Source organism: Lepidochelys kempii, chromosome 1, assembly GCF_965140285.1.
Source record: "Lepidochelys kempii isolate rLepKem1 chromosome 1, rLepKem1.hap1, whole genome shotgun sequence".
Lineage (NCBI taxonomy): Eukaryota > Metazoa > Chordata > Testudines > Cheloniidae > Lepidochelys > Lepidochelys kempii.
The window spans coordinates 4,540,025-4,551,578 of record NC_136380.1 but is presented as its reverse complement, the minus strand read 5'-3'; the positions used below and the strand labels follow the sequence as shown (position 1 = coordinate 4,551,578).

General features: G+C 47.1%; 1 protein-coding gene across 1 annotated transcript; it reads right to left on the bottom strand.

Moving 5' to 3' along the window:
* Nucleotides 1-10,202: 10,202 nt before the first annotated feature.
* LOC140916341 (olfactory receptor 52N4) lies at nucleotides 10,203-11,174 on the bottom strand. The gene has a single exon (XM_073357897.1). It carries the CDS (start codon nucleotides 11,172-11,174, stop codon nucleotides 10,203-10,205), a length of 972 nt encoding a protein of 323 aa, XP_073213998.1.
* Between the last annotated feature and the right edge of the window lie 380 nt (nucleotides 11,175-11,554).

Here is an 11,554-nt window from a genome sequence, read left to right as displayed (position 1 = left end):
GAGAAGACTTTGGTTTTACCCCACTGGCTAACCATAAGTCATAAAAGCAATTCCCTTGGACAATCAAGTTTCCCAGTATCACCACCAGGGCCACTGGTTATGGGGGCGAACAGTTATGAAAACCAATACTCCAGCAAAAAAAAAAAAAAAAAAAAAAAGGTTCTCCTTATCCCAAGGGACCAAGCCCCAGACCCAGGTCAATACACAAATCAGATCTTACCCACCAATTACGCTGTTGCCAATCCTTTAGCATCTAAAATCTAAAGGTTTAATCATAAAATGGAAAAGATATAGATGAGAGCCAGAACTGGTTCAATGGAATCAATTACATACAGTGATAGCAAAGTTCTTGGTTCAGGCTTGTAGCAGAGATGGAATAACCTGCAGGTTTTAATAAAGTCTCTAGAGAACATCAAGAGCCGGGACGGGTCATTCAGTCCTTTGCTCAGAGCGCCAGTTTTAGGCAAGAAGCAGGACTGAAGACAAGATGGAGATAAGGCAGCTGCATTTTCTAGTCTTTTCCGGGTGTAAGGACACCTCTTTGTTCTTACTGTGGAAAATTACAGCAAAATGGAGTTTGGAGTCACATGGGCAAGCCACATGCCCATGCACAATTCAGTTCTTTACAGGAGGCAGCCAATGCTCACATGCCATTTTCAACGTTCTCAGGAAGACTTCTTATGTGGACTGGAGTCTTCCAAGGTCCATTGTCAGTGAAGTGTTTCTTGGCTGGGCACTGAATGTGCACATTCCTTTCTCCAGAAGTTGACCAAATGCTTTACTAAGGCTACTTCAGAATCAGAACACACTGATATGCAAGTACATAGCCAATATTCATAACTTCAACTAAAAAAAACGATTCACCTATACAGATAGTATAATCATAATAAGCAAATCAGAACCTTTCCATAGACAACATTTGTACAGTATTTCTTCTAATAAATATCAGTGGTTGCACCAACAATCTATACGGTCACAGATTAAATTAATAAAGTCAAGGGAGAGAGAGTGGAGGCAAGAGAAAAAGCAAAGAGAGAGAAAAAGTGGAGAGGGAGAGAAGAAGCAAAGAGGAGAAATGAGAAAAGCATAACTTTAGCTGTAAGGAAAACTAAAGCAGAGAAAAGGACAGAGAACAACCATGAATCTAGAAGTAGGCCCCTGGGGCCCAAAGCATCTGGAAACCCCACAGAAAATGCTGTAAGTACATTAAGTGAATTAACTCGGCGGAGTGCTTCCACAGGACCGAGGCTAGTGTCGACTTCCGGAGCGTTGCACTGTGGGTGGCTATCCCACAGTTCCCGCAGTCTCCGCTGCCCATTGGAATCATGGGTTGAGATCCCAATGCCTAATGGGGCTAAAACATTGTTGCGGGTGGTTCTGGGTACATATCGTCAGGCCCCCGTTCCCTCCCTCCCTCCGTGAAAGCAAGGGCAGACAATCGTTTTGCATCTTTTTTCCTGAGTTACCTGTGCAGATGCCATACCACGGCAAGCATGGAGCCCGCTCAGCTCACTGTCACCGTATGTCTCCTGGGTGCTGGCAGACACGGTACTGCATTGCTACACAGTAGCAGCAACCCATTGCCTTGTGGCAGCAGACGGTGCAATAGGACTGGTAGCCGTCATCGTCATGTCCGAGGTGTTCCTGGCCACGTCGGCCAGGAGCGCCTGGGCAGAAATGGGCGCAGGGACTAAATTTGGAGTGACTTGATCACTCTTCAATAGTCAGTCCTATTGAACCATCTTATGGTGAGCAGGCCGGCGATATGGATTGCTAGCAGTCCTATTGCATCATCTTCTGCCGGGCAGGCAAGAGATGAGGATAGCTGTTAGGATATAGATATTCAGGCCTGTCTGTAAAGGCCTGTACTTTAAGAATTTAGGTGTATTCTTATCACTTGGCTAGTTAGAGTTATAAAAGAAAGAATCAAAATCACTGTCTGCCAGTGTAAGCTCCTTCTCTTACTGTGACAGTTTGTGGCCCTGTGCTTAGGCTCAGGCCTTTGGCTAAGCAGCAGACGCAGCCATAAGCTAGGAAGGGAAAAGTCACATCCTCACATTCCAAACTAGTCACATAGAAAGAAGGTGCTATTGGGCTGCCAGGCACTATCAGGACAGGATTGTATTCCTATCACCTCCAGAGAAAGGGAAGTGCCTAGAAAATGTAAAAGGAAACTTTGTTTGATAACATCCTGTCTGGGAAGAACTCACTTATCAATAGCTGGGATGTGAAACCCTCACTTCTGTATTGTCTTATAATTATAGTTTCCACTTTGCTATTGTTTGTCTGTATTGTTTATCTTCTGCCGAGCAGCCCTGAGATGTGGATGGCATGCAGTCCTTCTGCACCATCTGCTGCCAGCCAAAATGTAAAAGATAGATGGAGTGGATCAAAACAAGAAAAAGACCATATTTGTTTTGTACTCATTTGCTTCCCCTCCCCTTCCCCGTCTCGGGGACTCATTCCTCTAGGTCACACTGCAGTCACTCACAGAGAAGGTGCAGCGAGGTAAATCTAGCCATGTATCAATCAGAGGCCAGACTAACCTCCTTGTTCCAATAAGAACAATCATTTAGGTGCACTATTTCTTATTGGAACCCTCCGTGAAGTCCTGCCTGAAATACTCCTTGATGTAAAGCCACCCCCTTTGTTGATTTTAGCTCCCTGAAGCCAACCCTGTAAGCCGTGTCGTCAGTCGCCCCTCCCTCCATCAAAGCAATGGCAGACAATCCTTCCGCGCCTTTTTTCTGTGCGGATGCCAAACCAAGGCAAGCATGGAGGCCGCTCAGCTCACTTTGGCAATTAGGAGCACATGAAACACCACACACATTATCCAGCAGTATATACAGCACCAGAACTTGGCAGAGCGATATCGGGCGCGGAGGCGACGTCAGCGCGGTCACGTGAGTGATCAGGATATGGACACAGATTTCTCTGAACGCATGGGCCCTGCCAAGGCATGCATCATGGTGCTAATGGGGCAGGTTTATGCCATGGAACACCAATTCTGGGCTCGGGAAACAAGCACAGACTGGTGGGACCGCACAGTGTTGCAGGTCTGGGACGATTCCCAGTGGCCGCGAAACATTCGCATGCGTAAGGGAACTTTCATGGAACTTTGTGACTTGCTTTCCCCTGCCCTGAAGCACATGAATACCAAGATGAGAGCAGCCCTCACAGTTGAGAAGTGAGTGGTGATAGCCCTGTGGAAGCTTGCAACGCCAAACAGCTATCGGTCAGTTGGGAATCAGTTTGAAGTGGGCAAATCTACTGTTGGGGCTGCTGTGATGCAAGTAGCCCACGCAATCAAAGATCTGCTGATATCAAGGGTAGTGACCCTGGGAAATGTGCAGGTCATAGTGGATGGCTTTGCTGCAGTGGGATTGCCTAACTGTGGTGGGGCCATAGACGGAACCCATATCCCTATCTTGGCACCGGAGCACCAAGCCGGCGAGTACATAAACCGCAAGGGGTACTTTTCGATAGTGCTGCAAGCTCTGGTGGATCACAAGGGACGTTTCACCAACATCAATGTGGGATGGCCGGGAAAGGTACATGACGCTTGCATCTTCAGGAACTCCGGTCTGTTTCAAAAGCTGCAGGAAGGGACTTTATTCCCAGACCAGAAAATAACTGTTGGGGATGTTGAAATGCCTATAGTTATCCTTGGGGACCCAGCCTACCCCTTAATGCCATGGATCATGAAGCCATACAGTCTGGACAGTAGTCAGGAGCTGTTCAACTACAGGCTGAGCAAGTGCAGAATGGTGGTAGAATGTGCATTTGGACGTTTAAAGGCGCGCTGGCGCAGTTTACTGACTCGCTTAGACCTCAGCGAAACCAATATTCCCACTGTTATTACTGTTGGCTGTGCGCTCCACAATATCTGTGAGAGTAAGGGGGAGACGTTTATGGTGGGGTGGGAGGTTGAGGCAAATCACCTGGCTGCTGGTTACACGCAGCCAGACACCAGGGTGTTTAGAAGAGCACAGGAGTGCGTGGTACACATCAGAGAAGCTTTGAAAACCAGTTTCATGACTGGCCAGGCTACAGTGTGAAAGTTCTCTTTGTTTCTCCTTGATGAAACCCCCCGCCTCTTGGTTCACTCTACTTCCCTGTAAGCTAACCACCCTCCCCTCCTCCCTTCCATCACCGCTTGCAGAGGCAATAAAGTCATTGTTGCTTCACATTCATGCATTCTTTATTCATTCATTACACAAATAGAGGGATGACTACCAAGGTAGCCCAGGAGGGGTGGTAGAGGAGGGAAGGAAAATGCCACACAGCACTTTAAAAGTTTACAACTTTAAAATTTATTGAATGCCAGCCTTCTGTTTTTTGGGCAATCCTTTGTGGCGGAGTGGCTGGTTGGCCAGAGGCCCTCCACTGTGTTCTTGGGTTTCTGGGTGTGGAGGCTATGGAACTCGGGGAGGAGGGTGGTTGATTACACAGGGGCTGTAGTGGCAGTCTGTGCTCCAGCTGCCTTTGCTGCAGCTCAACCATACACTGGAGCATACTGGTTTGATCCTCCAGCAGCCTCAGCATTGAATCCTGCCTCCTCTCATCACGCTGCCGCCATATTTGAGCTTCAGCCCTGTCTTCAGTCCGCCACTTACTCTCTTCAGCCTGTCACCTCTCCTCCCGGTCTTTCTGTGCTTTCCTGCACTCTAACATTATTTGCCTCCACGCATTCGTCTGTGCTCTGTCAGTGTGGGAGGACAGCATGAGCCCAGAGAACATTTCATCACGAGTGCATTTTTTTTTCTTTCTAATCTTCACTAGCTTCTGGGAAAGAGAAGATCCTGTGATCATTGAAACACATGCAGCTGGTGGAGAAAAAAAAAGGGACAGCGATATTTAAAAAGACACATTTTATAAAACAGTGGCTATACTCTTTCAGGGTAAACCTGCTGTTAACATTACATATATAGCACATGTGCTTTCGTTACAAGGTCGCATTTTGTCTCCCCCCACCGCGTGGCTACCCCCTCAACCCTCCCCCCTCCCCATGGCTAACAGCGGGGAACATTTCTGTTCAGCCACAGGCAAAGAGCCCAGAAGGAATGAGCTCCTCTGAGTGTCCCCTGAAGAAAAGCACCCTATTTCAACCAGGTGACCATGAATGATATTTCACTCTCCTGAGGATAACACAGAGAGATAAAGAACGGATGTTGTTTGAATGCCCGCGAACATACGCTGCAATGCTTTGTTGTACAATGATTCCCGAGTACGTGTTACTGGCCTGGAGTTGTAAAGTGTCCTACCATTAAGGACGCAATAAGGCTGCCCTCCCCAGAAACCTTTTTCAAATGTTTTGGGAGTACATCCAGGAGAGCCGTGAATGCCAGGGCAAATTACTCCTTTCACATATTTGCTTTTAAACCATGTATAGTATTTTTAAAGGTACACTCACCCTAGGTCCCTTCTCCACCTGCCGGGTCCAGGAGGCAGCCTTGGGTGGGTTCAGGGGGTACTGGCTCCAGGTCCAGGGTGAGAAACAGTTCCTGGATGTCAGGAAAATCGGTTTCTCCACTTGCTTGCTGTGAGCTATCTACAACCTCCTCCTCCTCATCATCTTCTTCTTCTTCTTCCCCCAAACCTGCTTCCATGTTGCCTCCACCTCCACTGAAGGAGTCAAACAAAACGGCTGGGGTAGTCGTGGCTGGAGAGAGTCCAGCGAAGGGCAACAAAAATGATTAGGGGTCTGGAACACATGACTTATGAGGAGAGGCTGAGGGAACTGGGATTGTTTAGTCTGCAGAAGAGAAGAATGAGGGGGGATTTGATAGCTGCTTTCAACTACCTGAGAGGTGGTTCCAGAGAGGATGGTTCTAGCCTATTCTCGATGGTAGAAGAGGACAGGACAAGGAGTAATGGTCTAAAGTTGCAGTGGGGGAGGTTTAGGTTGGATATTAGGAAAAACTTTTTCACTAGGAGGGTGGTGAAACACTGGAATGCGTTACCTAGGGAGGTGGTAGAATCTCCTTCCTTAGAAGTTTTTAAGGTCAGGCTTGACAGAGCCCTGGCTGGGATGATGTTATTGGGGATTGGTCCTGCTTTGAGCAGGGGGTTGGACTAGATGACCTCCTGAGGTCCCTTCCAACCCTGATATCCTATGATTCTATGATTCTATGATTAACCCCCTAAAACGGCATGCAGCTCATCATAGAAGCGGCATGTTTGGGGCTCTGACCCGGAGCGGCCGTTCACCTTTCTGGATTTCTGGTAGGCTTGCCTCAGCTCCTTAAGTTTCACATGGCACTATTTCGGGTCCCTGTTATGGCCTCTGTCCTTCATGCCCTGGGAGATTTTGACAAAGGTTTTGGCATTTTGAAAACTGGAACGGAGTTCTGATAGCACGGATTCCTCTCCCCATACAGCGATCAGATCCCGTACCTCCCGTTCGGTCCATGCTGGAGCTCTTTTGCGATTCTGGGACTCCATCATGGTCACCTCTGCTGATGAGCTCTGCATGGTCACCTGCAGCTTGCCATGCTGGCCAAACAGGAAATGAGATTCAAAAGTTCGCGGTTCTTTTCCTGTCTACCTGGCCAGTGCATCTGAGTCGAGAGTGCTGTCCAGAGCGGTCACAGTGGTGCACTCTGGGATAGCTCCCGGAGGCCAATACCGTCAAATTGTGTCCACAGTACCCCAAATTCGACCTGGCAAGGCTGATTAAAGCGCTAATCCACTTGTCAGGGGTGGAGTAAGGAAATCGATTTTAAGAGCCTTTTAAGTCGAAATAAAGGGCTTCATCGTGTGGACGGGTGCAGGTTTACATCGATTTAACGCTGCTAAATTCGACCTAAAGTCCTAGTGTAGACCAGGGCTTAGGACCATTTCCTTCCTGGGCTTTAGTTGAATTCAGAACCAACTCTGAAACAACTGCACTATTCTCAACCATCCCAGACTGAAAGGCATCTTCCGTCTGCTTCACAGACAAAGAAGAGCTGGAGACACATTCTCCTTTACCAGACACACAGCTTGGGATCTCATTCCCCGTGTCTCAGACAACTGCTTGAAGACCGGGGTAGCTCCCTCCATAGGCAAGTCAATACCCCTGATAGACACAGGCACATTTCCTTCACTGTCACAATTCTCCACACAAGTAACAGGTAAGGTCCAGGGACACTCATCTTCCACTATCCTTGCCTTCCCAAACTGCTGATTAGACAAAGCATCAGCTCACAAGGCTGCCTTGGCTCATCCAAACTTTCCTTACCAGGCACATGGCTACTCCTAACAGATAAACTGCTGCTCTCCTCACTACACTGAGCTACTTCCAGCAAATCACAGTTCCCCTTTCTAGGTTCACTTTTATAAGCTGTACTAGCCAAAAATTCATTACCCAACAAAAATCTACACTTTACTTCCTCAGCTAGGCCTTTAGCCTGACCATCCACTTTAATCTGCTCCTGAGAAACATTTTCCTGACCAACGAGTTCTTTCTGTGCTTGATCTACTTCCAGGTTTACTTCTGAGACATTAGACAGACATTTAGAAATTTCATTCTCAGACAAACTGTTCTTTTCCTCAGACAAACATTTGAAGAAACCCTCCCCAGGCAAATCAATGTCCATAATAGACACAGGTTCAAGATAATTCCTTTCCTGTGACTGGCTACCTGGACTGAACAAAGCTTTAATATTTTCCCCAATCAAAAGATCCTTAGGCAGAAAGGTCCTTACACCAGTTATAACTTCAAGCTTAGTACCATTCCATTCAAGGTGGATTCTGGCTAAAGACATGCTTACAGTAAGCTCATAGAGGACTACAACATTCACACTCTGATTTGGTAAGTATTCTTGCTCTTTACAAGATCTGCTTTAACAAGAGTGACGTTAGAAGCTATAATTTGCCCTAAACAGCTTTTACCATTGACTTTTACACACTCTATGAATTTTCCCTTACCACTCCCATAAGGAGCATTGGCACAATTTATGGGGTCACCTTGTATTGAACTCACAGGCACAGGCACTTAACATTATCAGATCTCTCCGTTCTTGATTTGTAGCTTTCTTTTTACAGCTTATCCCATTTTCTGGGCACAAATCTTCCAGGGTTTTTTTGTCAAGGAACTTATATGCTTTTTGCTAAGCCATTGCAACTGCTCTTTAACCAACCAAACTCTCATGACCAAAATTCAAATTTGGATAGTGTGCAGTTCTGACCCAAAGCTTGATTGACCTGGCTTAACTGACGTGGATCCTATCACGACTACACCACTGTAACGATGCTGGCTTTGTGGGACCCAGCTGAGAGTGTTAATCCTGGACAAATTGCTTAAAGCAGGGCAGTTACAGCCCAGGCCTGGGCTTCCTTTGCACACCAAGGCAAACCAAACCAGCCAAACAGAGAAGACTTTGGTTTTACCCCATTGGCTAACCATAAGTCATACAAGGAATTCCCTTGGACAATCAAGTTTCCCAGTATCACCACCAGTGCCACTCGTTATGGGGATGAAGGGTTATGAAAACCAATACCCCAGTAAAAGAAAAAGGGTTCTCCTGATCCCAAGGGACCAAGCCCCAGACCCAGGTCAATACACAAATCAGATCTTACCCACCAATCACGCTGTTGCCAATCCTTTAGCATCTAAAATTTAAAGGTTTATTCATAAAATGAAAAAGATATAGATGAGAGCAAGAATTGGCTCAATGGAATCAATTACATACAGGGATAGCAAAGTTCTTGGTTCAGGCTTGTAGCAGAGATGGAATAAACTGCAGGTTTTAATAAAATCTCTAGAGAACATCAACAGCCGGGACGGGTCATTCAGTCCTTTGCTCAGAGCGCCAGTTTTAGGCAAGAAGCAGGACTGTAGATTAGATAGAGATGAGGCAGCTGCATTTTCTAGTCGTTTCCGGGTGTAAGGACACCTCTTTGTTCTTACTGTGGAAAATTACAGCAAAATGGAGTTTGGAGTCACATGAGCAACCCACATGCCCGTGCACAATTCAGTTCTTTACAGGAGGCAGCCAATGCTCACATGCCATTTTCAACGTTCTCAGGAAGACTTCTTATGTGGACTGGAGTCTTCCAAGGTCCATTGTCAGTGAAGTGTTTCTTGGCTGGGCACTGAATGTGCACATTCCTTTCTCCAGAAGTTGACCAAATGCTTTACTAAGGCTACTTCAGAATCAAAACACATTGATATGCAAGTACATAGCCAATATTCGTAACTTCAACTAAAAAAACCGATTCACCTATACAGATAGTATAATCATAATAAGCAAATCAGAACCTTTCCATAGACAACATTTGTAGAGTATTTCTTCTAATAAATATCAGTGGTTGCACCAACGATCTATACGGTCACAGATTATATTAAGAAGGTCACAGGGGTTCGTTCTGCTTTGACCAGGGGATGGACTACGTGACCTCCTGAGGTCTCTTTCAACCCTAACCTTCTACGATTCAATGAACAAAAGCCCAAAGATCACTTACTGAGGGTGGGGATGGCCTGTAGAAGAGACAGCCTGAGAAGGAAGCTTTCTTCTCTCATAGGAATACTGGGCTTCACTGATCCCTCTCATTTGCTATTTGGACTACCCCAGCAGGGCAGAGCCTTCAGACTGAGCTGGCCCAAGGAACCTGGGCCACACCATAGGAAGAGGCAGTTGTCGCTCAAAAAAAAAAGAGAGGAACACCTTGCTGCTGTATGGATCCACCACAAGGTGTCTCTTAGGGTGAGCAGGCACCCTTCACGGTACCTTACCACAGAGGGAGGAGACCTTGGGACTTTCGCAAGGAGGTGGTAGGAAGTGGCCAAGAAGGGCCACCTTACATAGGCAGCGGGTATAGTACACCAAGGGAGGCTAAATCTCCACTGTCCTGCTGACCAACTTGCCACAATTGAAAGTGTGGACACCTGGGCTGTGGTGGCTCATGCCCCACCTGGTCTCTGCCCCTCATGCCCCTCCCCTCTTTTCTTCCATGACTTCACCTACGCTCCATTCTTCCTGTCCTTGCGACACCTGGTTACCATGGCCTTTGCTGAGTCCTGACTCCCTCCTCTCCTCCATCCCCTCCTCCGTGAACCCCTGTCTGCCACTCACTGAGTCCCTCCTCTCATCCACTCACCTTCCCTGTGGCCCCCCCACCTCCCACATGCTGAGTCCCTCCTCTAGCTTGAGAACATTCTGTGGTAAACATCCCTCAAAATCCAGGGTAACATAGGGCAGTTCCAAAACCCTCTCTTGTCATGCGGGTTTAAAGTCAGTACCGCGAGGTGAGTACATTCTGCAGATGTATTTGACCACTTTGTCACGAAGATCCTTGGTTTTGACCCCATAAATAATAGGGTTGAGCATGGGGGGAATGAGGTAATTGAGGTTGGACAAGATGATGTGAATGTGAGGAGTGATGCCCTGACCAAACCTGTGTGACAGACTGGAGAGGAGTCCAAGAGGATAAGCCATCAGTAGCGCACAGATATGGGCTGTGCAGGTCTTGAGGGCTTTCTGGTTGGCTTCCTTGGAAGAGATTCTGAGGAGCGTCCTGATGATCAGACCGTAGGACAGGCCAATGAGCGTCAGGTCGAACCCAATGATTACAAACGCCATCAGCAAGCCATACACTCTGCTGGCTGTGATGTCCCCACATGACACCTTTGCCACAGCTATGTGGTCACAGTACGTGTGGGGGATAATGCGGTTGGCACAGAATGGCTGCCTGCTCAGGAGCAAGGGCATAGGCAGAATGAAGAGAACAGCTCTTGTCAAACCCACTAGCCCGAGCTTAGCTATTCGTGCGTTGGTGAGGATGGTGGCGTATCTCAGAGGCTTACATATGGCAACATAGCGATCAAAGGCCATTGTCACTAGGACGGCTGAGTGCATAGTAGAAAATGCGTGAAAGAAGAACATCTGGGTGAGGCAGCTCTTCACAGTAATGCTTTTCAAATTGAACCAAAAAATACACAGTGCCTTTGGCACAAAGGAGGTAGATGTGGTGATGTCTGAGAGCGCCAGCATGCAGAGCAGCAGGTACATTGGCTTGTGCAGGGTCTGCTCTTTGCCTACCACAAACAGAACTGTGAAATTTCCCAACAGGCCCACTATGTAGAATGCAGAGAAAGGGATGGAAATCCAGATGTGGTCATCTTCCAGGCCAGGGATGCCGGTTAGGATGAATATTGAAGAGTCAGAGGGGGAGAAGCTGAAATTTGCCATGAGGTGGCCGGTGTGTCGATCAGGCTCAGAAATGCTCCATGTGCCTGTGAAGGGAGAGAAGCACAACGAGGGGGATTACACAGTTTATAACAAATAGTATGGTAACTATTTTATAGTTATTAAGACTATAGAATGGGGGTTAACCAGTGAGGTGCCAAGATTTACAGATGGCACCATATTATTTTGGCCACGATCAACTCCAGAAATAGATTGGATCTGCCGTTGCAGCTTGATTCCTGTATGTTTTATGTGCTCTTGCCAAGAATTGAACAAAATAGGTACTCTGTCTATGCAAGCTCTGGCAAATGTTTGGAACACAATTAACATCAAGCCAAGTTAATGTCAATAGTGTAGGAATCTCAGCATTTAGCCATGAAAGG

Excerpts from the sequence above, each read along its gene's own strand:
- LOC140916341 (XM_073357897.1), bottom strand. The coding sequence starts at position 11,174 with ATGGCAAATTTCAGCTTCTCCCCCTCTGACTCTTCAATATTCATCCTA.